Source organism: Erpetoichthys calabaricus, chromosome 13, assembly GCF_900747795.2.
Source record: "Erpetoichthys calabaricus chromosome 13, fErpCal1.3, whole genome shotgun sequence".
Classification (NCBI taxonomy): domain Eukaryota; kingdom Metazoa; phylum Chordata; class Cladistia; order Polypteriformes; family Polypteridae; genus Erpetoichthys; species Erpetoichthys calabaricus.
Window position 1 is genome coordinate 93,190,942 of NC_041406.2, and position 27,481 is coordinate 93,218,422.

A 27,481-nucleotide genomic window follows, 5' to 3' on the forward strand; every position below is an offset into this window, starting at 1 on the left:
GTGATTGTTAAATGCAGTTCCTTATATGGACAAACAAACTCGGCTGATTGTCTCAATGAGGGACTTTGCCCATAAAAGGGAGCAGCCAGACAGTAAACTGTTTACCCTTCTGCCAGAGAAGAAGCGAAAGGGAGTGAGGTTTTCCAGTCGGTCTTGTCTCATAGTATGGATCCTATATGGAGGGTCATATTGGGATAATTTTGGTCTCTGAGTACAAGGCCTGCTCATTGTAATCTGTTCAGTGATCTTCCATGTGTTATACGCCCTAATGAGTCCAGCAGGGGTTTAAACCCATTTGGATTGAAAAACTGCCCTCTGCACACCACCTGCCAAATACCAACTTAAGACAGTAGGGCATTAGAGAAAATTAAAAATTAAAGCGTGCAGTTATACAGTCCATTGGTTGGTTCAATTATCTTGCATAGACATTCACTAAGCTGTGGCTATTCTTTAAAATGTTTTATAGATGTGATTAACTGTTAAGTCTTAAAAGGATAACTGTCTGTGTGTCCGTCTGGCTGTCCGTCTGGTTGCTGTGTCATTCCAAAAGATGGCCCCTCACAAACATTATCACTGATTTTACAAATCCCATACTAAATCACATATAACTGAGACACTGCATTTGTTATTCCAACAGATAGTGCTTCATAAGTATTGCCACTGCTTTTATGAATCCCATGCTAAATCTCATGTCACAAAGAAATATGCATTGCATTTGTCGTTCCAACAGATGTCACATCACAAACATTACCACTACTTTTACAAATCCTATAGTAAATCCCATATATTAGAGACATATGTATTGCATTTGTCATTCCAATAGACATTGCATCACAAAAATTTCTAGTAATAAAACGCATTGCATTTATCATTCTAATATATTGCTCATCTGCGATGGGCTGGCACCCTGCCCCGGGGTTTGTTTCCTGCCTTGCGCCCTGTGTTGGCTGGGATTGACTCCTGCAGACCCCCGTGACCCTGCAGTTAGGATATAGCGGGTTGGATAATGGATGGATGGATATATTGCTCATCACAAACATTAACACTGCCTTCATGAATCCCATACCAAAATGCATATGACAGAGACATACACATCAGAGTTGTCATTCCAACAGATGGCTCATCACAAACATTACCACTGCTTTTACGAATCCCATACTATATCACATGTAACTGAGACATTGCATTTGTCATTCCAACAGATGGCTCATCACAAACATTACCACTGCTTTTACGAATCCCATGCTATATCACATGTAACTGAGACATTGCATTTGTCATTCCAACAGATGGTGCATTGTAAATATTGCCACTGCTTTTTTGAATCCCATACTAAATCTAATGTCACAAAGAACTATGCATTGCATTTGTCATTCTAACAGATGGCACAACACAAATGTGTAGTAATAAATGTATTACTACTGTATATGCATTACAAAACACATTCAAATAGATGGTGCCCCGCAAACACAAATGCTGAGTTCTACATTAAATACTTAGATTTCAACCTGTCTTAGATGGGTACCATGGCTAGTTATATAATGATCATGATCCAACCCACTATATCTTAACACAGGGCCATAGGGGTCTGCTGGAGCCAATCCCAGCCAGCACAGGGCGCAAGGCAGGAACAAATTCCCAGGCAGGGTGCCAGCCCACCGCAGGGCGCACACACACAAAGCACACACACTAGGGACAATTTAGGATCACCAATGCACCTAACCTGTATGTCTTTGGACTGTGGGAGGAAACCAGAGCACCCGGAGGAAACCCACACAAACACGGGGAGAACATGCAAACTCCACGCAGGGAGGACCCGGGAAGCTTACTGTGAAGCAGCAGCGCTACCACTGCGCCACCGTGCTGCCCATTATGTAATGATGCCATGAATAATTCAACATTTAAGTTCAATGATAAAGTGTTCCTTCACTTTCAAGTTCTTGAATTTTTATATGTGTTCTGTTCTTGTAAGAACAAATTCATTATTTAAGCTTGCTTAATCCAGTTCGGAGTTTCAGGTGCCAACCCTATGCCATGAGCATTTGGTGCAGCTTTGTATGGGCGGCTAGTAGGAGAACAACCCCACCTGTCCTTTATCAGACGCTTTTGATCCTGTTTTTGGGTGGGTTCCACGCCTATCATAGGAGCCCTGGGTTCAAGGTAGGAACCCACCCCAGATAAGGTGACAATAAGAGAAAACTGTCATCTGTCCATCCATTATGAAAGTTGTGTAATTCAATTCAGAGGTGCCAGTACTGGAGACTATCCCAGCAGCACTAGATATTCAATGAAAAAGTTCATTTTTGTGTAAAAAATCAAATAAAATTTTATCTGTCTCATACAATTATACATACAGCACCATATGCAGTGAAATGCTTAGTTGCTACTGTGCATTAGAAGAAGAATATAAAAACCAACATGCACAATGACAGTATAAATAATAAATAACATAAGAGAATCAGCAATGGGTCATCATGTGGCTCTAGGCAGTGTCCTCGTTCCCATTGTGGATGGACTGTGGACTGATGTTCCTTCCCAACCTCTCTGAAGTGGTCATCAGGCAGTGGTTGTGTTTCCCTGCACCCTGCACAGAAGAGAGGCCATTGTTGGGATGGCTGGCATCTATAATAATTTTTTTTTGCCCTGGTCCGACATCGCTTATTGGAGATGTCAGGGAGTGCACACACAGTGATACGTTCAGCTGACCACACCACCTTGTGGTCTGGCTACATGCTATTTCCTAACTAGACAATAATACTTCCTCTCAGGATACTTTCAATGGTGGATGTGTAGAAGTTCTTTATTATCTAGGAGGGCAGTCTAAAATTCCCGAGGTATCTGAGGTGGTTAATACATTGCACTTCCTTCCTTACCAGGGCAGGGACCTCTGTGATGTGGACACTGAATGTATCTAAAACTGCCCACCCTATCCATCTGATTGCCGTTAAAACTGAGGAGGTGGTAGCGCCTGTGCTGTTTTCTCTCAGAGTTCCCCACAATCATCCCTTTGTCTTGCTGACATTCGGGAGAAAGCTGTTCTCCCGACACCAGTATGACAGATTCCCCAGGTAAACCTGATCATTGTTGGTCGAGATCAGGCCTACTACAGCTGCGTCATCAGCAAAACTGACAGTGATGTTAGTAGAGTCATGTGTAGTTATATGTGTACAGCAGAGGACTCAGAACTCAGCCCTGTGGAGCCCCTTGTGTTGAGAGTAGGGGATGATGAAGTGTGGCCACCTAGCTGTACCGCGTGAGGTCTGCCTGTTAAGAAGTTGAAAACCCAGCTGCAGAGCCAAGCAGTCAGATGCATGTACTTAAACTTGGTGACAAGCATAGGGGGGATATTGTATTAAATGTGGAACTGTAGTCTATAAATGGCATTTGCACATAAATCCTTCTCCGGTTGTCCAGGTGGGCCAGAACTGTATGCACGATTAAGGTGATGGTGTCGTCTGTGGATCTACTGGAGTGATATGAGAGCTTTAGTGGGTCCAGTTCTTTGGGCACTCTAATTCTTGACTATCCCTTTACGGAATGCAGACACAGGGCACTGTAACAAGTTCACAGGTAGACGCAAATGCAAACTTCACAAATTACTGAACACATAAGGTATACAATTACTAAAGACGCAGATTTGTTTAAACGGGAAGGAAAACAAAGCCGTTTAAAACTGATTCACATCGATGGAGCCCAGCAATATCTGTCCATTAACTATGGATATAAGACAGAAGCTACCCTTGGATGAGATGTCAAAAGAAGATAAAAAATCTGGCATCAAATATTGATGATTATTTAATTACTTGAAGGCATCATGACTTCATATTGTCTCAGTTTAACTTTCATTTGGGATTCATGGCATCTATGTTTAAACACCCTGGGAGACTCTGGAGCCAAAGGAGAGATATATATCCATCATGAATCCCTAGGGAGGTATGGGGTGGTATATCCCACTGGAGGATTTAGAAAAGCTACCGAGTCTATGAAGCTTCAGAAATACGATGGGAATTGCTATTGCAAATTATTTCCCTTTGAAGGCCCGCTAAATGATTAATATTAATGTGCTTTTCTGCTGCACAGCTAAACATAATACATAGAGGGGGTCCCAATACATTTGTGTATTCTTCACCGCTCAGTCCAGCTTTCCCACAGACTCTCCTATATCGTCTGGTTGCAGCAGATTATTTGGCTGTTCTGAACTGACCTAGTGTGGGCCTGAGTGAATGCTCCTTTATTTGAGTTGGCATCCCATCCAGGCTTGGGTCCTGTGTTTTGCTCGTTACTGCTGGAATAGACTTACTTACATGCAGACTCACACACACATACACTTATTCATGCAACTATACCCTGGTTAGGCCAAGAGATGGCACATCAAAAACATTTGTGCTAATAAAATGCATTGGATTTGTCATTCCAACAGATGGCGCATCACAAACATTTGTGCTAATAAAATTCATTACACTTGTCATTCGAACAAATTGCACATCACACGAATTACCACAGCTTATACAAATCTCATACCATATTGCATATAACAGAGACATATGCATTGCATTTGTCATTACAGCAATTGGCGCATCACAGACATTTGTGCTAATAAAATTCATTGCACTTGTCATTCCAATAGACTGCACATCATACACATTACCATGGCTTATACGAATCTCATACCAAATAGCATATAACAGAGACATACACATTGCATTTGTCATTCCAACAGATGGAGCATCACAAACATTTGTAATAATGCATTGTGCTCTGTAGTCTTGGAGCTTTGTGAAGTTTTTTTACGGTGGCTGGAGTGCCAGTCCTGCCACCAACCCCCATGATTTCCCTGCAAGTTGGAGGACCGCTTTACAGGGCCGGATGCAGTTTGACGTCATACCCAGGACTATACCCAGTCCTGGGTATAGGAATACCCCACCCTAAAATGATACGTTGCTTATCCCATGTACTTTGTTGTGGTGGCAGTTGTGAAAAATGTTTAATCTGATGGTCTCATGCAGAATGGAGAGAAAGACATTTATGACCTAATAGAAGGCAATAGCAGCTGATTCTGTACAACAACTAACGATGTGAAGACCATCCATGGAAAAAAGGGAAAAGAAAATCTCCTGTTACTGTATCCCATAATGCCATAATGCAAGATCCACTTGTTCATGCTCACAATGTGCAAAGCGCATGTTTTGCTAATATATTGTTAAATGGTTTGATTTGTATTTTAACACACTGATAACCCAATATGTTAATCAATACAGTTTTATTAACAGAACATGGTTTTCTTTCTTTTTTTTTTCCACCGGCAGGCTGAAATGGTGAATGCAGCTTTCCAGGCACAAAGGAGCTTTCTGAACTTGGCATCCTTGCATCAGCAGCCTTCAGAGGTAAGCCACACCGCCTGACTGGCCAGCTTCTCCCTTTGCTTAAGTTAGCCTGCTAAAATAAAAATGCCAATCAATTTACAATTATTGGGTAGTTTAGTATTAATACATTTATCTTTCATCTTCCTCTGACATGTTAAGTTAACAGGCATCTCCAAACTAATTCTTAATAATAATTCTTTATTTATTTGTTGCATACATAGTTATACAGGACAACATGCACTGAAATGCATCTTTTCGCATACCCCTTGGGGTCAGAGTGCAGGGTCAGTCATTGTACAGCGCCCCTGGAGCAATTACAGGTTAAGGGTCTTGCTCAAGGGCCCAGCAGAGTAGCATCTCATTTGGCAGTGACGGGGATTCGAACCGGCAACCTTCGGGATGCCAGCGCAGATCCTTAGGTCAGTGTACTGTAAGTGAGGCTGGAAGTGTGAGTGTGTGTTATGTCATGGACAGCTGTCACACATCTGGGGTAGGGGGTTGTTTTATCTTGGTAGAGTTCTCTATTACTCGACTTTCCCCTTTTGCATTCTTTATTGTGTAGCTGCCTCAAATCTCACAGACTTAGCATCATTTATAAGGTATTGTACTTTATAACTTCTCTTCCCATTGTGGCTCGGAGGCTAGGGATCTGCACTGGCAATTGGAAGGTTGCCGGTTCGAATCCCATAAATGCCAAAAGGGACTCTGCTCTGTTAGGCCCTTGAGCAAAGCCCTTAACCTGCAATTGCTCCATTCTGGGTATGACGTTAATCTGCATCCAGCCCCGCATGTAGGCCCTCCAACCTGCAGGGAAAAAACCTGGGGGTTGGTGGCAGAATTGGCACGCCAGCCACCATAAAAAACCTAACTTTGGTTCTATTCCATCTGAACTTGTGTAGTGCTGAGGTGTTGCCTGTTGCATGGCTGCACTCGGGTCCTAATCTGGGATCCTGAGTTGGTTTGTCATGTGGTGGGTGCGGCAATGCACTGTATCAGATAGATAGATAGTGTGGTACGCGGCTGGGGGTCAGACCCGGCCAGGACGCCTGGAAGGACTGGGTCGTGGCTTGTTTGTCCTCCGGGACACGAGGGGGCAACCGCCCTGGAGTAGAAGAGGCCCACGGAAGGGGAGCAGGGAGGCTCAAGACCGTTGGGGCCTCTGGTCGCCGCCAGGGGGTGCCCCGAGCCTCATGGAGCCCGGGACTTATTCACTTCCGCCACACCCATGGAGGGCGATCCTTCCAGGGTCACCCGGAGTGCTTCTGGGTGCTCTCCTGATGCTTCCGCCACACCAGGACGTGACGTCAGGTAGAACACCTGGCGCTCATCCGGGTGAGGATTAAGGGGGCCGCCTCCCTTCTGTCAGTGAGCTGGAGTCGGGAGCAGGAGCAGGACGAAGCTCCTGGAGAGAGAGTGCAGGTGGCCCAGGGACAAGAAAAGAGAAGGCCCAGGAAAAAGGTGACTGGGGCTAGAGGCACTGTGAGAGTGTGGGACTGAGTAGTGTGTTGTGTGGGAAGAAGAAAATAAAGAAATCATTGATAAAGATGTGGTCTCAGTCTGGTGGTGTCTGGGCAAGTCTCACAATAGATACTGATACAAAAAACAATATTAAATTAAAGAGTGATAAAAATGCAGGTAAAAACAGACAATAACTTTGTATAATGTTAACGTTTACCCCGCCGGGTGGAATTGAAGAGTCGCATAGTTTGGGGGAGGAACGATCTCCTCAGTCTGTAAGTGGAGCAGGACGGTGACAGCAGTCTGTCACTGAAGCTGCTCCTCTGTCTGGAGATGACACTGTTTAGTGGATGCAGTGGATTCTCCATGATTGACAGGAGTCTGCTCAGTGCCCGTCGCTCTGCCACAGATGCCAAACTGTCCAGCTCCGTGCCAACAATAGAGCCTGCCTTCCTCACCATTTTGTCCAGGCGTGAGGCGTCCTTCTTCTTAATGCTGCCTCTCTAGCACACCACCGCGTAGAAGAGGGCGCTCGCCACAACCATCTGATAGAACATCTGCAGCATCTTATTGCAGATGTTGAAGGACGCCAGCCTTCTAAGGAAGTATAACCGGCTCTGTCCTTTCTTACACAGAGCATCAGTATTGGCAGTCCAGTCTAATTTATCATCCGGCTGCACTCCCAGGTATTTATAGGTCTGCACCCTCTGCACAGTCACCTCTGATGATCACGGGGTCCATGAGGGGTCTGGGCCTCCTAACCTCTCCCCCTTCCCTTCTATATCTATAAGCTCAGGTAATTACAAAGAGTAAAAGACAAGCAGGAGATAAGTTACAAATTTAAATACTGCGTTATTGATAGCATTCATAAAATAATAACGATAAGCAAAGTACAAGTGAATACTGGCAACCATACAACCTGATAAATGCTGATGTGTAGTTTCAGGTGGCACACAGACTTGCAGTTTCTTTAAATGTTTTTAGTTAAGTCATCATTTTCTAGCTTTCTTCAGGACAGACCTCATGCCTCTTTCAATATGGCTGCTGAGCTGTGCTTCTCAGTGTGGTCTTCTTTTCAGTCCATGGCGTGTGAGATGCTCTTTCATCGTGATGGTGTGAGAGAGAGAGGGAGGGTTACAGCGAGCAATCTATACAATCTCTGTTCAAATCCTACGGCCAATAGGGTGTCGTGGAACAGAATGGCTTCTGATTCAAAACCAAACAGCCAACTTTAGACCAATAGAATTCTGGTATGACACATCCCCCCAGTTACTGGCATATTTTCAAACCTGCCCCCCAAAACCATTTGTTGAGCTGAAGCTTGCCAGCTCAGTAGTTTGGCTTTCCTGTGAGGGTTGATTGAGAGAGTCCTGCAGAGAAATCACTTGCCAAATTGATTATAGGCACTTCACCCGACCCTGTAATAAAATTCACTTCCTTACTCGGTCCTAAAGACTCTTGGATTAGACATGAAAGCATATTAATGAAATAAAACACTAATATTACATTTGCTTTGCCTGACTTACAAATAAACACTGTGGCGGGCAGTTGGGTCCCATGCCCGGCCAGGACACCCCTTCTACATATGTTCTGGGGGAGCAACCATGGGTGTCTCAGTATCTCCCCCGGGATGCTTGGTGGCAGCCTCCCTGGCTGACGATGGTGCCTCAGTTTCCTGCAGGGCTCCATGAGAGATGGAGTTCTCCACAGCCCTTTTTTGATCTGGGGTGGCCGCCAGGGGGTGCTGCATGGGTCCCTGAGCCGGCCTGGACAACTCTACAGCCCAGCCCGGAAGTGCAATCAGAAACAGATGATCAAGCACCTGGAGCACTTCCGGGTGGGCTATAAAAAGGGCCAGCATCCACCACTCAGGAGCCAGAATCGGGAGGAAGAGGACGAGGTTGCCAGGGAGGAGTGGTGGTGCCAAACGGGAGTGTGTTTACTTCAGTGTTTAGTGCTTTTGGGACTGTGTTGTGCCTGTGGGGTTCACGGGGAAGAAAAATAAAAGTCTTTGTTGTCATTTTACACGTACCTCTGTGTGAGTCTGTGCCAGGTCGGGCACTATATAGTGTCTAATTCACAACACATACAAAATATTTATCAACTTATATACAAAATTCACACCACAACTGGGGGCTCGTTAATTGTTACATTGAAATGCATAAAGTGAGTTTAAACTTAGTTGATTAAGTTGCCATGTTTATTTCCCTCGTTACTATAGTGGTTGTGAGCATGTATTGATAGCACATTGCCGCACCCACCACACGATGAACCACCCGGATTGGGACCCAAGTGCAGTCGTGCAAGGGGTAACACCTCAGCACCACACTGGAAGAGTGTGAGGTTTTTTTTACATTGGCTGGAGTGCCAGTCCTGCCACCAACCCCTATGTTTTTCCCTGCAAGTTGGAGGACCTGCTTGCAGATTAATGTCATACCCGGGATCTGTACAGAATTTTTTCAAAACCTGGCAGAATCTAGTCAATAATATTTTAGAATAAGAAGAATTTTGGCAGCACGGTGGCGCAGTGGTAGCGCTGCTGCCTCGCAGTTAGGAGACCCGGGTTCGCTTCCCGGGTCCACCCTGCGTGGAGTTTGCATGTTCTCCCCGTGTCTGCGTGGGTTTCCTCCGGGCGCTCCGGTTTCCTCCCACAGTCCAAAGACATGCAGGTTAGGTGGATTGGTGATTCTAAATTGGCCCTAGTGTGTGAGGGTGTGTGTCCTGCGGTGGGTTGGCACCCTGCCTGGGATTGGTTCCCTGCCTTGTGCCCTGTGTTGGCTGGGATTGGCTCCAGCAGACCCCCGTGACCCTGTGTTCGGATTCAGCGGGTTGGAAGATGGATGGATGGATGAAGAATTTTATTTTATTTTATCCATTTATCTTGTTTTGCCCTATTAAACTCAACAATTTAGGCATGTTTACAAGCCTTAAGTTTTACTCCTTTGGCCATGCTCTCCTTCTCAGGGGTGGGGTTTGATTTGTTTTCAATCCTATTTTTTGCAAAAATTGATCTATATGTACTGAATGATTACAATAAAATTAATAAAAAAAAAAAAAAAGATTAATGTCATAATCAAAATGAAGCAATTGCAGATTAAGGGTCTTGCTCGAGGGCCCAATGGAGTAGAGTCACTTCTGGTGTTTACGGGATTCGAACATGCAACCTTCCGATTATCAGCGCTCACCTCAGAGTCTCCACTCCATCCTCATTACTACTCATTATTATGAGTGTATTATTTATAGTGTTCCATAATTGTGTTTGCAGTTTTCTGGTGTCACAGTTTTTGCCATTGGACATCACAGGTTTACTGGAGCATCAGTAGCAGGAAAGAATGGGAGTGTTGGTTCCATGGCACTGCTCTGTCAGGTTCTCTGGGGGCCACCAGTGAGAGCTGTCAGATATTGACTGCACTAGGACCAGAGTGGCCTTATCTGGTGCTTCATGGAGACAACCAATTGAGCACCAGAAGTACCCCTGGGTCGGGTGTTAAAAGAGCGCTCCACTTGGCCCAGGGAGAGCAGATGAACTACACTCACCTTGGGGAAGTGGAAGAGATCGGAAAGGAACAGGAGATGGATTGAAAGAGTTGCTGTGCTGTATTGGCAGGTGTTGGCACTGGCACTGTGAGATGAAACCTGTCATAGGTACACTTTGTTGTTAAATATAAACACCGGATTTGAACCCAGATGTGCATGTGTGTGATTGTTGTGTGTGGTGTTTTGGGCTTGGTATGACTCCTGCAGGCCACACTGCTTAAAAAGGACATTTTGATATTTCAATATTTAGGTGTAACCCCCCCCCCCCCCCTCCCCAAAACAAAAGAATAATTCAGTCCCCCAAAAATCTCAAATGCTTTGACTAATTTGATGAAAATTTTATGACATCATAGATAAAAGACTGAAATCAATGCCACAGCCAGCAAGTCATTGATTCTTCCGGACTCCCTCTTTCTCTCCCCAGCTCACCCACAGCTCACTCAGCTGACGGAGACACTAGCAGCCATAGTTGTAATTTAAAATGGGGACGTGGCACAGCTACAGCAATCAGCAGCTCCCGGCACCAATTAGAGCCACAGGCGATCCTGCACCATAGTTACAAGAACTTTTGTTATTAGATAAGCGATTGCCAAACATGACTGAAATATGAAAAAAACATTGAAAGGGTACTGGAGACTCACAAGTTGGCGCCACATGGAAATGTTAGTGACAGCAGCAGATGTGGGATGCTAATTGCGCTTGCACTGAATTGAATCTTTGTACAGCAGTGCTGTGTGTAACTAAGTGTTTCAGTATATGTGATGTAAAGAGCTGTAATAAGTAGTTACAGTTTGGAGAATTGTCCATCTTTACTGTATGGCTATTACAAAAGTATAAGTACACCTTCACGTCTATCGATCTATTATGAAATAATCAGCCTTAATAATAATTCTTTAATAATAATTCTTTGCATTTATATAGCGCTTTTCTCACTACTCAAAGCGCTCAGCAATTGCAGGTTAAGGGCCCAACAGAGCAGAGTCCCTATTGGCATTTACGGGATTCGAACCGGCAACCTTCCTATTGCCAGTGCAGATCCCTAGCTTAATACACAGAAAAAGGTTTGGGGCAGCAAAATCCCTGGCTGCAAAAGGGCAAATATAAGCAGAGTTGTGAACAGTTTTGAGTTCAAAACAGAACTGAGTACATGTGGAGGTAGTGTGGCTTTTATAGTAGGTCGGCGGAAGTGACGTCACCTGGGGGCTGGAATTGGAAGTGATGTCTGCAGAGCTGGACTCAGGCAGAATTTCCCATCTTTGATCTGCAGAAAAATCAGAGGAAAGATTACGGCACCCCACCACCCCTGGCCTGGCATGGAATTACCTTTGATTGGGCCCTCTATCTATCTATCTATCTATCTATCTATCTATCTATCTATCTATCTATCTATCTATCTATCTATCTATCTATCTATCTATCTATCTATCTATCTATCTATCGTGCATCTGGAAAGTATTCACAGCGCATCACTTTTTCCACATTTTGTTATGTTACAGCCTTATTCCAAAATGGATTAAATTCATTTTTTTCGTCAGAATTCTGCACACAACACCCCATAATGACAACATGAAAAAAGTTTACTTGAGGTTTTTGCAAATTTATTAAAAATAAAAAAACTGAGAAATCCCATGTACATAAGTATTCACAGCCTTTGCTCAATACTTTGTCGATGCACCTTTTGCAGCAATTACAGCCTCAAGTCTTTTTGAATATGATGCCACAAGCTTGGCACACCTATCCTTGGCCAGTTTCGCCCATTCCACTTTGCAGCACCTCTCAAGCTCCATCAGGTTGGATGAGAAGCGTAGGTGCACAGCCATTTTAAGATCTCTCCAGAGATGTTCAATCGGATTCAAGTCTGGGCTGTGGCTGGGCCACTCAAGGACATTCACAGAGTTGTCCTGAAGCCACTCCTTTGATATCTTGGCTGTGTGCTTAGGGTCGTTGTCCTGCTGAAAGACGAACCGTCGCCCCAGTCTGAGGTCAAGAGTGCTCTGGAGCAGGTTTTCATCCAGGATGTCTCTGTACATTGCTGCAGTCATCATTCCCTTTATCCTGACTAGTCTCTCAGTCCCTGCCACTGAAAAACATCCCCACAGCATGATGCTGCCACCACCATGCTTTACTGTAGGGATGGTGCCAGGTTTTCCCCAAATGTGATGCTTGGAATTCACACCAAAGAGTTCAATCTTTGTCTCATCAGACCAGAGAATTTTCTTTCTCATGGTCTGAGAGTCCTTCAGGTGCCTTTTGGCAAACTCCAGGCGGGCTGCCATGTGCCTTTTACTAAGGAGTGGCTTCCGTCTGGCCACTCTACCATACAGGCCTGATTAGTGGATTACTGCAGAGATGGTTGTCCTTCTGGAAGGTTCTCCTCTCTCCACAGAGGACCTCTGGAGCTCTGACAGAGTGACCATCGGGTTCTTGGTCACCTCCCTGACTAAGGCCCTTCTCCCCCGATCGCTCAGTTTAGATGGCCAGCCAGCTCTAGGAAGAGTCCTGGTGGTTTCGAACTTCTTCCAGTTACGGAGGATGGAGGCCACTGTGCTCATTGGGACCTTCAAAGCAGCAGAAATTTTTCTGTAACCTTTCCCAGATTTGTGCCTCGAGACAATCCTGTCTCGGAGGTCTACAGACAATTCCTTTGACTTCATGCTTGGTTTGTGCTCTGACATGAACTGTCAACTGTGGGACCTTATATAGACAGGTGTGTGCCTTTCCAAATCATGTTCAACCAACTGAATGTACCACAGGTGGACTCCAGTGAAGCTGCAGAAACATCTCAAGGATGATCAGGGGAAACAGGATGTACCTGAGCTCAATTTTGAGCTTCACAGCAAAGGCTGTGAATACTTATGTACATTCTCAGTTTTTTTATTTTTAATAAATTTGCAAAAACCTCAAGTAAACCTTTTTCACGTTGTCATTATGGGGTGTTGTGTGTAGAATTCTGAGGAAAAAAATGAATTTAATCCATTTTGGAATAAGGCTGTAACATAACAAAATGTGGAAAAAGTGATGCGCTGTGAATACTTTCCGGATGCACTCTATCTGTCTGTCTGTCAAGCTGTCAAGTACGTTTGTCTGTCAAGCTGTCAAGTAAGCTCTCATTCCACCTCCATTGTACTAGATTGAGAGCTGGGCCTTGTGCAGGCCGTTAGAGTAATCCGAAATCACTGTCTTATTTGTTGAACCAGCTTCAGATGATGTATGCTTTGTGACAACAAGCATCATTCATTTGATAAAGGGCAGGTTGTGGACATAACGGGTACGTGGTCAACAACAATATTTAGATATGCTGTAGAATTCAGTTGATCCTCTGTAGGAGTTAAGAGACCTAATGTGTGCCGAGATTAAGACCATACTACCACCATAAAGCAGAATGGATCCATGAATTAATGCTGTTTTAAACCACATTCTAACCATACCGTTCGAATGCTGAATCAGACAATGAGATTAATTAGACCAGGTAATATTTTTTCTGATCTTCAGTTGTCCAGGTTTGATGATCACTTCTCCCTTATAACCTAATTTTTCTGTTCTTAGTTGAAAAGAGTGGGATCCAGTGTGGTCATCTACTGCTGATCCTCTTCTGCACTCAGAGATGGCCTTCTGTAAACACCTGTACTAAATAGCTGTTGAGTATTTGTGACCTTTCTGTTAGGTTTAGCAGGCATGGCTATTCTCCTCTAACCTCTCTTGTTAACAAGGTGTTTTTGTTCACACGTCAAGTACTTACCAGATGATTTTGTCTATCCCACCATTATCCTTAGAGACTGGAGTGCGAGAGAACTCTAGGTGAAATCACCACATCTGGCACCAACAATCATGCCAATGGTCAGTGTCAATTAGGTTGTAATGTTTGGTCAAACAACAATAAAACTTCTAAACAGTGTCTGCATGCTGTTTAGAATTGCAACCACGTTATTGGTTGCTTAGAGAAGAAGCTTTTGCAATAACGAACAGGTGGTCCTCATAAAGTGGCCGCTGCGTGAATGCTGTATATATAGTGTAAAGAGAATACAAAGAGGCTCATAAAAGGTCTGGGGCACCGATAGGCAAACCCCGTATATTGAAAGAAAACATGTGGTAGGCACTTAAACTGAGACTAGTCCCGTCATGGTGATCAAGTTTGCCCCAAGATGGCAGTGTCTTCAGTTATGATGTTTCCTAGGAGGAAGGGGCGGACACAGCAGGGTTGTTTCCAGAAGTGATATCATAGATGGTGGTACGTTAGTTTTCCTTTCTACAGAGGGGAAAGAAGAAGAGATACTGTTACAGCTTAGCGCCCTCAGGTGGCTCGGGGTAAAATTGCCATCATCTAAGCCTGTAAGTTGTTCCCCAAGCACATGGGTGTGACAATAGATACAGTATTACACAGTGGTGCAGTGGTTGCACTCCTGTCTGTGACGATGAGGGTCCTGCTTCACATTCCCACTTCCCTTTTTGGAGCCCTTGAACCCGTCACCGTTGGTAGTGTAACCGGATGAGCTGGACAATGAGGACACCAACGAAGCAAGGGGAAAGGAGCAAAGTGCAGAAGTGTTTTTATTTAAAACCAACCAAACAAATCCAAAAATAAGTGTAGTGCTTCAAGTGTTAATAATCCATAAAAAAGATAAAATCCAGATGTTTAACACAAGGCTAAAACGAGACTAAAATCCTATAGCAGACATTGAGATCACACCAGCCAAGCATAGCTCCTTCCCAGCCTCTCCAGCTCACCCAAGGCATGCTCAGCGGGAGAGACTTCAGCCGCCACAGTCTTCACAGTACTGACCCCCATCTTGGCTGCCTACATTGGCATCTGCTAGAGTGCTCGGGGTCGATTGTCCTCCTGTCTTCTTTCTCGCACTCGTAGTTGTCCCTTGAGCGCCGATCCTTCGCTCCATCCGGGACCCCTGACCGTGCTGACCTCTCTCATTCATGCTAGCTGGCTCGTCCTCTTCCTTTTGCCCCCAATGCTGCTCTCACTCTCCAAGCCTTTTTTCCATTTCCTCTCTCCTTTCTGTTCCCCTCCTCTTTGTGCCGGGCCGTTCTTATACGGCTCCATGGGCGCAGCGTCTCAATCGCGGACCGCAAGAAGCCGAATAAGCGATCGAGAACGATCGTATCCTCACACGCAGGTGCGACTCGCCCCATTTACTCCATCAACTCCCCGCAGCTGCACGATCACGCCCATGGAGATTGACATGGCGAATGGATTATATAAAAGCCACCAATCTTTCGTAGCCACGGACCTGCTATACCACAATGCCTCACATCGAGGAGACTGGGGTTTAACTCCCAGGTTCTTCCAAACATTGGCAACAACAACAACTACATTTATTTCTAGAGCACATTTTCATACAAATGATGTAGCTCAGAGTGCTTTACAGGATGAAGAAAGAGAAAACAGACAAAATATATAAGGAAATAAAATTAAACAAAACTAATTAACATAGAATAAAAGTAAGGTTTGATGGCCAGGGAGGACAGAAAAAACAAAATTAAAACTCCAGACGGCTGTAGAAAAAAAAAAAAAATCTGCAGGGGTTCCAAGGCCACGAGACCACCCAGCCCCCTCTAGGCATTCTACCTAACATGAATGATCTCAATCAGTCCTCATTGTATTCAGGCTTCACATGGAAGAACTTTGTGATGACGGTCATGTGGACTTCTGGCCTTCAATCCATCAATGTAGGGACATCACTGTGCTTTGATCTGGTGTGGTGGTGCAGATCGCCACCACAGAAAACCAGAAAAAGAACAGCAGAGAAAGTAGGGGTTAGTAGGGATTGTGGAGCCACCAGGAATGATAATGATAATTAAATACATATACAGAGTATCAGGATTAAACTAAAATGAAGTTATGAGAAAGCCATGTTACAGTAATGTGTTTTCAGCAGTGTTTTTTTAAAGTGCTCCACTGTATTAGCCTGTCGAATTTCTATCAGTCAGCTATTCCATATTTTAGGTGCCTAACAGCAGAAGGCCTCTTGGAATTCTAAGCAGACACTCATTTGAAGATCTAAGGTTACGATTTGAAGTGTAAGGTGTCAGACATTCTTAAATATAGGATGGAGCAGATTATTTAAGGCATTGTAAACCATAACCAGGATTTTAAAGTCAATTCTAAATGACACAGGTAACAAGTGTATTGACATTAAAACTGGTGTGATGTGCTCGGATTTTCTTTTCCTAGTTAAGATTCTAGCAGCTGCATTCTGCACTCGTTGTAGTCGATTTATGTCTTTTTGCGTAGTCCTGAGAGGAGAGCGTTACAGTAATCTAGTCGACTGAAAACAAAAGTGTGAACTAATTTTTCAGCATCTTTCAATGATATAAGAGGTCTAACTTTTGCTATGTTTCTTAAGTGAATAGAATGCTGTCCTAGTAATCTGATTACCGTATTTACCTGTGTACCACACACACATTTTTTCCCGAAAATTAGCATTAGAAAATCAGGTGCGCGTCATACACGAGGAAATTTTTTCTGTAATGTTTACTGCTTCTGCTTGGGCTATCTCACTCGCTCTCTCTCTCGTTCGCTCGCGTGCGCTCTCTCTCTCTTGCTCGTTCGCTCACGCTTGCACTTTCTCTCTCTCTCTTGCTTGTTCGCGTGCGCTCTCTGTCTCTCTCTTGCTCATTCGCGTGCGCTCTCTATCTCTCTCGCGCTCGTTCACGCGCGCTCTCTATCTCTCTCGCGCTCATTCGCACGCGCTCTCTATCTCTCTTGCGCTCGCGCAAGCTCTCTCTCCCTCTTTTGCTCGCTCGTTCATGCGCGCTCTCTTTCTCTCTTGCTCGTTCGCTCGCGCACACTCTTCCTCTCTCTTGCTCGTTCTCATGCGCTCTCTCTCTCTCACTCGCTCGTTCATGCGTGCTCTCTGTCTCTTTTGCTCGTTCGCTTGCGCGTGCTCTCTCCCTCTCTCACTCATTCGCTCTTTCGTCATGCAACAAAAACAGAAGGCCATTTTGTGGAAAACGTGCCCTAAACTCTTCCTATATAATCACAATGCACATCATACACGGGTAAAATTTTTTCGTGATTTTCTTTGTAAAAATTAGGGTGCGCGTCTTACAAGAGGGCGCGTGGTACACGAGTAAATATGGTAATATGTGATTTAAAATTCAGGTCAGAGTCAACAGTTACCCCTAAATTCTTTACCTCCTTTTAATCCTAATGCATCAAGTTTATTTCTAATTAGGTGGACTGGTGATGTTAAGTTAGCCCCTGATGTGTGTGTATTCACCCTGTGATGTGTTGGCACCCTCTAAAGGGGTTTGTTCCAGCATTGCGTCTGATGCTTGCTGGGATAGACTTCAGCTTCCCCACGACTCTGTTCCATATCAGAAGGTGTGAGATATGGAGGGATAGATGTACAGTGGACTTTGCAAACCCTCCTGAAAACATGTTTTTCCCATTGTCATTATGGATTATTCAGTGTAGACTGAGGGGCAGGGAGGGCAAATTGATCCATTTAAAATGAAATCTGCAACACAACAAAGTGTGCAGAAAGTGAAGGGATCTGAGTATTTTTGGGAATCTTCTATATGCCTGTATGATCATTTAATTTGTTCTTTTTTTAAACTCTGCCTACTCCAGTACAGTGTCATCAGGGGCCACCCCTGTAGCAGTGGCTGGGTGCACATTGGTGGTCCTGCTCATGCACACAAACCTATTTATAGCCCCCACAGTGAGCCTAGTCTGCATAATGTTTGGAATGTGGGAAGAAACATAAAGTACCCAGAGAAAAAAAAAAAAAACTAGGACATTACTGTATGTGACAGGCCACAAATTCATCACAGGACATCAGATTTTAATTAAATGCAAAAAATATTCTATAGGCAACTTTGATCTTTATCAGTTACAACACATCTTCTCCTGTTGCTAGACTGAGACTTTACTACTCAGTGTGCTTTGACTAAAAAAAATTGAAAAATAGGCTGGAAATGAGAGTTATTTTTAGACTTTATATGTAAACCCCCTTTAACTTTTCCAGACTTGACTTTTCAAAGGGCATTGCATCCGATTTAAATAAAGTATTCCTGCAATTCGTGAGCACAGGTCACGCTACTCCTGCCTTCAGTGTGGGGCCTGGCGGCACCATTCCCAATCTTTTCACGGAATTTTACACTTAGAGTAGGCCGAGTATGTGGATAGAGTGGAGTGGGCCTCTAATCCCACGGTGAGCAAATGGATTGTCTCATTACAATGGATAAGACAAAGGCCCATTGTCAGTCCTAGCGAGAGGAAATCCAGGCACACCAGCATGCATGGATAGGCAAAATGTGGTGTACCTATGGGGTTAATGGAACCCAAAGAACAGCAGTTTACGTTGTCCTCTGACTCCTCTCTAAATCCGCAAAATGTGTCTGGACTTTTGGGCACCAAGTTACATGTTAGATTATTTTCTCTAATTGCTGTTATCTTATTTCCTCCTACAGTCCAAAGACATGCATGTTAGGTGCCTTGGTGATCCTAAATTGTCCTTAGTGTGTGCTTGGTGTGTGTGTGTGTGGGCTGGCGCCCTGCCCGGGGATTTGTTCCTGCCTTGCGCCCAGTGCTTGCTGGGATTGGCTCCAGCAGACAGACCCCGGTGACCCTGTGTTAGGATATAGCGGGTTGGACAATGACTGAGTGACAGACTGACTGTGGTTATCTTTGCCCTGATGTTGTCTTGTTTTTCACCTCTCACCTTGGTATTTCCTTATGCTGCAGTCCATAAAATGATTTATTTTCACTTCTTAGTGTGTTGTTTGTTCATGTTTGATGGTTTGATCTATTCCTGTAAGCCACACACACACCCACACAAAATATATTGATTTGTTGTTTTATAATGAATTCCCTTACTTTCAAAGTAATTTGTTATAGGACTAATTTTCTCCATATTTCATACTCTTATTGAAAGGTCTTACAAATTCAGTTAAGTAATGGTGCAGAATACCTTAAAACTAATGCGCACACATTCAGGTGATATTGCACTACACAACTAGTTGTCTGCCAAGGCCTCTGCCCTTGAGTGCCGCACAGGTCACATTGCATCCAACCCCTATTCCTTCTGCAGGTGGTGGGTCCAGAGGAGGGCAGTCCCACGTTGCTTCTTCGGGTCCTGCCCAACCGGGCCCTTTGGTAAGCCCAGTTGCCAAACACTCACCAGCTGGCACTCCTTCCAGGCCTGGCTGCAGCAGGAGGCCCCGGTAACCCCATACCAGGTGGGGTAGTTCTTGTTAAATTTATAAGTCTGCATCATTAGGGGCTTTGAATTGCTTTATCTGCGGTGGGTTGGCACTCTGCCCGGGATTGGTTCCTGCCTTGTGTCCTGTGTTGGCTGGAATTGGCTCCAGCAGACCCCCTGACCCTGTGTTCGGATTCAGCGGGTTGAAAAATGGATGGATGGATGGATGTAATTGTTTTATGTTTGACCAGTTTATCTTGTCTTAGCCCTACCAGGAGTTTTTGCTCCAGACAACAAATCCCCCAGGGTCACAGGGCCACTCAAACCTCTCCACCATGATAAGGTGGCAATTCACGCAGAGAAGCCAGTTGAGGTGGTTTGGGCATCTGGTGCAGATGCCTCCTGGGTGCCTCCTTGTGGAGGTTTTATGGGCACAACTAGCTGGTCGAGTCCGTTGTTCTCCTACCTGGATTTGTAAGGATAGCAGTACCCCCATCAGGTGCAAAAGGTCCTGCTGTTCTTTCTCACATAGCACCATCCTGCCGACTACGCCACTATATAAAGAAGAAAGGACACATTAAAAGGGTTGGGCAAGCTTTGCCTGTAAATTGCTGAAAAAAAACATGAGAAAAACGACAGAATTTCAAAAACAACAAAGTAACTCCTTTCCAGATGCGAGTTCAAAGCTGAACTGCATAAGATGGCCAAACTTCTGGTCTTCAGACAAGAAGGGGAGTAGCCAGGTGGCCTGACACTGGAGGTAATGTCAGAGTTGACAGGGCCATCAAACGTCTGGTCTGCAGAAGGAAAAATGGAGACAGCATTAGTGCACAGCGCCAACTCCTGGTCTCAGTGAGTAATTACCATCAACTGAGCCCTTAAAGCGGTGGTCCTCAACCACGGTCCTGGAGGGCCGCAGTGGCTACGGGTTTTCATTCCAGCCAGTGTCCTAATTAGAACTCAGTCCTTGCTGATAATGATAGTTGGTCTTTACCTCTATGCCTTGTTAGTGCTTTCATTCATCAAATACAAATTTTAGTTACTTTGTAGATCAGAGGTCCTCAGTTACAGTCCTGGAGGTCTGATATGGCTGCAGGTTTTCACTTTAACCAATTTCTTAATTTGGACCCTTTTATTTACTGGTGGAGGTGGCAGAGTCACGCCTGAGACAGAAGGCTCTGGTGGGCACCGTGGCAACAGGTAGAGTAGGTCTGGGCTACTTCCCAAAGATCCAGGTTGGCATGGCCCAGTGCAAGGAGAGAATCCATCTACTCCAGGAAGAGGTCCGAGCAGGGGTGGAGGAAGAGAGAGTGAGCAGGGCAGTAGGGTGCGTGGACAAGGTGGGATCCAGCGAAGGATCACCTGGTCGGACATCATGCCGGGAGATTTCTTTCGTGTCCGGTTCCTGGTGCAGGCGGTCTACAATGCCCTGCCAAGCCCAGCAAACCTCCACGTTTGGGGGAAGAGCGAGATACCCTCCTGTCCACTTTGTTCAGGAAGAGGCTCTCTAGAACATCTACTCAGCAGCTGCCCTAAGCCTCTGGCAGATGGCCGCTACCGGTAACGCCATGACAAGGTGCTCAAGGCAGTTGCTGAAAGCTTGGCTTCAGCTATCAACACAAGCAAACTCCTCCATGGCTGAAAGAAGGCAGTTACCTTCATTAAAGCAGGAGAGCAATCCCAGGCAAAAGCAGTAATAACAGGTCTCTTCCACACAGCCTCTGACTGGCAGCTGCAGGCTGACTTGGGAAAGCAGCTAAAGTTACCCCAGCAAATTGTAGCAACATCACTCCGGCCAGACATGATCATTACCTCTGAGGCCTCAAAACAGCTGATCATGCTGAAACTGACAGTGCCCTGGGAAGAGCGTTTCGAGGAAGCTAACGAGAGGAAACGTGCCAAGTACCAGGAGCTGGTGGAGGAGTGCAGGGGCAGAGGCTGGAGGGTACTCTATGAGCCCATAGAAGTTGGCTGCAGAGGATTTGTAGGATGCTCACTCTTCAGAGTCCTCACATGGCTGGGCATAACAGGAGCGGCCAAAAAGAGGGCCATTAAATCCGCAAGTGAAGCTGCCAAGAAAGCCTCAAGGTGGCTTTGGATAAAGAGGGCTGATCCGTGGATCGCTACTGGGATGCAAGTTGGGGATTGATCAACCTCGACTGGGTCACCTGAGCGAGGGTGTATGATGTTGCGAGACCCGAAACACCCGATGACCTCAGGATACATCACTGATGATGCGTCCCAGTGCATCCAGGTGATTTTTTTATATAGTTATCTTGCCTGTTACCATTCAGAACCCTTAATTGCCTATTTTAGATTTTAGCAGCTGCATTGAAGTTTTAATTGTTGCCTGTTTTCTTAACCAGACATTAGTTAATAATGAGATGTAGATAACCAATAAACCAGCAGCTCTCCAGATTAAGGGCTTACCATGAAATATCTGTGATAAAACGTGTTTAGAAATGAATGAGAGGGGAATTGGAAGGACCATTAAGTTTAAATCTGTTCTGGTCCACAAAACACTTGGATAATGTTCTCACAGAAAGAAACTATACAGTGCAATTAAAATTTCTTTTGGATGAATGCAAGCATTAACAAGCCAAACGGTTCAATACCAAGTTTTATTATCAGCATGGACGCTGGATAACCCTAACCCTAACCCTAACCCTAATTTCTAATTAGGAAACTAGTTGGAATAAAAACCTGCTGCCACTGCGGCCCTCCAGGACCGTGATTGAGGACCCCTGCCTTAAACTGTCTCCCAAATACATTACAGGGAAATTCTTGCTCACATGCCCAACCAATCTCAGTCACCATGACAAACAAGAACGTATCTAAATAAAGAGCTTCATTGTGATGAACAGAACACAAATTAACTTTTCCAATGTACTCCTTACCCATTTTTCTTTGTCACGTGATCAATGAAGCTTTCAGTTCCTGAAACTTTATTAGAAAAAAATAAACGTTGAGAAAAATGAGTATGCACAGTCAAAATAATCATTAAAGGCCACTGACCAAGCAACGTTGCGTTTAATCAGGAAAAACTCAAAGTATTGTACGGATAAATATTTTGTTAGGTAACAAGAGTGTTTCTTCACTGGCTTTCGTTCATTTTCATCAACTCGATAGCCTTTTAGAAACGTTGAATATAACACTGGTCAACAAGCATTTTGCTACTGGGATTCTTTCATCTGTACTTTAACAAATTTCACTTGCTGACTCCAAATCTGAAAACCGTTTTCGTCCAGCACGTCCCATTTTTTTAGTTACGATGTTCCAGGTCTTGGACAACTAGGGTGACTGGACAGTAAAGGCGATGCATTTCAGCATTTAAGGAATAAGTTTGGTCTCGAGAAAAGTGAAGCCAAAATTAAGGCAGGCATTTTTGTTGGCCCTGAAATCCGTGAACTGATGCTTGACGAAGAGTTCAAAAGGAAACTGAAGCCCACTGAATCCGCACCCTCATTCGTGCAGGTTGTCCAGAATTTTCTTGACAGTCTCAGAGCAGAGAATTATGCTGAGCTTGTGGAGAATCTGCTGAAAGTATATTAGCTTATGGGAGCCAGAATGTCACTGAAGACGCATTTTTTACATTCTTATCTTAACTTTTTTCCACCAAATCTAAGTGATGTCAGAGATGAGCATGAGGAAAGATTTCATCAAGATACAAAGGTGATGGAAAACTGATATCGGGGAAAATTCACTCCGACACTGATGGGTGACTACTGTTGGTTCTTGCAAAAAGAGACGGATGTGCAGTATAATCGCAAAAGCGAGTGCCTCCAACAATTTTGGGCACGCTGACCTCACTTTCATATTGAGGTAAATTGACATAAATATGCTTTAACGTGTCTCTGGTATCGTCTTCTATTTGTTTTCAGAATAAACACATCAAAACAATTTTGGTGGGACAGAGTCCAAACTCCAGATATCGTGTTGATATATTATATTGATATTCAAAAGTGTCAAAACATCAATGATGTGTGTTTCAAAAACCTGACGTGCTAGCTTAATTCCGATTTCATATATGAAATCAGTGTGAAAAACTTAATAAAGAGATGCTCTGAAGTTCCCAGAAGCAAACAAAAAATATTTTTTTGTAGACCAGTGATACTAATGGCTACGCAGGATCAAATGGATACTTTAAACAATCAGGTAGATTGGACTTTACCAGTCTTTGTTAAGACGTGCCAATGCTGAAATGGGTGAAGTGGACATTGCAGGCAGCCAGCTAAGTTGTGGTAGGACCCTCCAGCCCTAAGTGATTAGCAGTTGCAGTTCCCTTAGATGTCCTCCCTAAAGTGGTTGTGCCTTGCTGCATTCGGTAGGCCCTGTAGGCCCATATCACATCACACGACTTTCAACTCTTTTTCAAGTCGTAGCCTTCATCTACTTAGTCTTATTAACTCAGGGGTATTTTATCAGTGTTCTCCTGTGAAATCTGTCATGTATCGTGACATACCTCACAACTCATTCCAACCAGTCCATGACTCATCCCAACAAAATGTCCTTAGCTCATCTGGTAGTACAATGCACATAATGTAGTGATAGGTGTTCTGGACCTCACAAACAGTAGAGAAGCTCATCTGTATGATGTCTGATGTTTTACATACCACAAAAGAATGAAAAAAAAGCAAAAAAAGGGCCAAACTTGCTGTAGCTCTTAACCTATCATACAGCACCGGCTCTGTCAGGCAGCATGCTATTGGCTGTCAGAAACAGGGGGGCGAGCACAGCTGCCCTGGAAGGTCCCCCTGCATTCCGTGAACACAAGATACTAAGATGAAAGATGCAAGACACCTTTATTGTCACTGTACAATACAATGAAATATCATTTGGAGCAAGCCTACAGATGCCTTAAATAAAAGTATGTCAGAGGAGATAACAGACTAAGTAAACATTAAACTACCGTATATACTCATGGATAAGTTCTTCCGCGGATAAGTCGGGGTTTGATTTTAATAATTGTAATAATAATTTCTGGTATTTTAGAATGACGGTTGTATAAGTCGAATGCAGAAAACTCATGCTATTGGTCCAAAAGATTATGATATGCTAACGCCCACTGAGAGAGTAACCACGGAGCATGCGGCCTTTGTTTTCTATGTGGGTGCGGCAATGCGCTGTATCAGCGTGTGCTCCTAACCTCTCTCTGTCTCTCTATTGTGCCTACGTTTGTAGTACTAGGGTGTTGTACCGTGTTAGCCATTATGAATGTAGTGCAACGTCAAGCAAAATGACACCTTTTATTGGCTAACTAAAAATATTACAATATGCAAGCTTTCGAGGTAACTGAGGCCCCTTCTTCAGGGAAGATGTAATGTGCCTACGTTGTAACGGTCGTCTGGAATTTACAGTGGTGTGAAAAACTATTTGCCCCCCTTCCTGATTTCTTATTCTTTTGCATGGTTGTCACACAAAATGTTTCTGATCATCAAACACATTTAACCATTAGTCAAATATAACACAAGTAAACACAAAATGCAGTTTTTAAATGATGGTGTTTATTATTTAGGGAGAAAAAAAATCCAAACCTACATGGCCCTGTGTGAAAAAGTAATTCCCCTCTGAACCTAATAACTGGTTGGGCCACCCTTAGCAGCAATAACTGCAATCAAGCATTTGCGATAACTTGCAATGAGTCTTTTACAGCGCTCTGGAGGAATTTTGGCCCACTCATCTTTGCAAAATTGTTGTAATTCAGCTTTATTTGAGGGTTTTCTAGCATGAACCGCCTTTTTAAGGTCATGCCATAGCATCTCAATTGGATTCAGGTCAGGACTTTGACTAGGCCACTCCAGAGTCTTCATTTTGTTTTTCTTCAGCCATTCAGAGGTGGATTTGCTGGTGTGTTTTGGGTCATTGTCCTGTTGCAGCACCCAAGATCGCTTCAGCTTGAGTTGACGAACAGATGGCCGGACATTCTCCTTCAGGATTTTTTGGTAGACAGTAGAATTCATGGTTCCATCTATCACAGCAAGCCTTCCAGGTCCTGAAGCAGCAAAACAACCCCAGACCATCACACTACCACCACCATATTTTACTGTTGGTATGATGTTCTTTTTCTGAAATGCTGTGTTCCTTTTACGCCAGATGTAACGGGACATTTGCCTTCCAAAAAGTTCAACTTTTGACTCATCAGTCCACAAGGTATTTTCCCAAAAGTCTTGGCAATCATTGAGATGTTTCTTAGCAAAATTGAGACGAGCCCTAATGTTCTTTTTGCTTAACAGTGGTTTGCGTCTTGGAAATCTGCCATGCAGGCCGTTTTTGCCCAGTCTCTTTCTTATGGTGGAGTCGTGAACACTGACCTTAATTGAGGCAAGTGAGGCCTGCAGTTCTTTAGACGTTGTCCTGGGGTCTTTTGTGACCTCTTGGATGAGTCGTCTCTGCGCTCTTGGGGTAATTTTGGTCGGCCGGCCACTCCTGGGAAGGTTCACCACTGTTCCATATTTTTGCCATTTGTGGATAATGGCTCTCACTGTGGTTCGCTGGAGTCCCAAAGCTTTAGAAATGGCTTTATAACCTTTACCAGACTGATAGATCTCAATTACTTCTGTTCTCATTTGTTCCTGAATTTCTTTGGATCTTGGCATGATGTCTATCTTTTGAGGTGCTTTTGGTCTACTTCTGTGTGTCAGGCAGCTCCTATTTAAGTGATTTCTTGATTGAAACAGGTGTGGCAGTAATCAGGCCTGGGGGTGGCTACGGAAATTGAACTCAGGTGTGATACACCACAGTTAGGTTATTTTTTAACAAGGGGGCAATTACTTTTTCACACACGGCCATGTAGGTTTGGATTTTTTTTCTCCCTAAATAATAAACACCATCATTTAAAAACTGCATTTTGTGTTTACTTGTGTTATATTTGACTAATGGTTAAATGTGTTTGATGATCAGAAACATTTTGTGTGACAAACATGCAAAAGAATAAGAAATCAGGAAGGGGGCAAATAGTTTTTCACACCACTGTATGTGTGTGTCCCTGTGAGTTTGTATCTTTTCCCATTCCTGTTATTAGTGGAATGCCTTAATTTGTAAGGCCGGCCCCTTTGTAAAAGGGGAGGGGAGCACATGGCTTGGAGGGCCAACAGGCTGTATGGGGAGGAGCTACAATGTCAGTATGTAAATAGGTGGCGGGAAAAAGGAGAAAGGAAAAGAAAAAGTGCAGAGCCAGGAGAGAGGAGAACGCCATCGCAGTAAAAGGCAAGAGGGAAAGGATTGACACCTCATGGATAACGTCAGGTTCATTTCCAGACAAATTATTTTTACTTTCGGGTGAAAGGTATTCGGGAGAGGACCTGACGGGCCAGCACAAGGAACGGTTAATCTGTACGTTTCCCGGAATAGGAGGTATGGTCGGCACCTCATTCCCCAATGCAGACTGAGCTCAACAATCCCGTACAGATAAGATTTAAAGGATGATAAATAATTTTTTTTTGTTTTGTTTCTCTTGCTCAAATTTCTGTATTAGTAGTGTATGTTTTTAAGTGTTTTGTGCAGTGCTTTGTGTAGGGGGGGGGGGAGCGCTGCAGTGCGATATTATGTATATAGGGTTTTTTGTTACAGTAAGCGTGTGTATTGTCTTACAATAATCATTTTTTACTTGACCCTGCTTTACTTGAGGTGGTGTAGTAGGAAAGTAGTGTTGGTCACTCGCACATATTTTCTTTTTCCTTTGCTGCCACTCTAGGAGGGCAGCGCATATTATAATCCTGCCAGTTCTAAGAGCGGTACAACGTGACCACACAGTAATACCCAAACTATTCCAAAGCGACGTTTGCACTGTTTTGTGTTTTTTGTATCTCACACCCTCATACGCCTTTATCGTAAGAGCATCTCTTATCTACGATGGAGCGTTCGATCAGAAGAAAATATGTAGCTGGTTTTAAATCAGTGGCGTAGCGTGGGTGTCAGCCGCCCAGGGCGGAGGAAAATTCCGCCGCCCCCTTATTTAGGTATGGT

At 44.2% G+C, this 27,481-nt stretch overlaps 1 protein-coding gene across 1 annotated transcript in view; it reads left to right on the forward strand.

Annotated features, from left to right (window-relative positions):
• The window catches only part of cap2 (cyclase associated actin cytoskeleton regulatory protein 2), a 135,070-nt gene that overhangs the window by 55,222 nt on the left and 52,367 nt on the right, over positions 1–27,481 (forward strand). Inside the window, exon 4 of the mRNA XM_028817267.2 lies at positions 5,307–5,384. Coding sequence (XP_028673100.1) covers positions 5,307–5,384 — 78 coding nt within the window. The remainder of the gene's footprint in view (positions 1–5,306; positions 5,385–27,481) is intronic.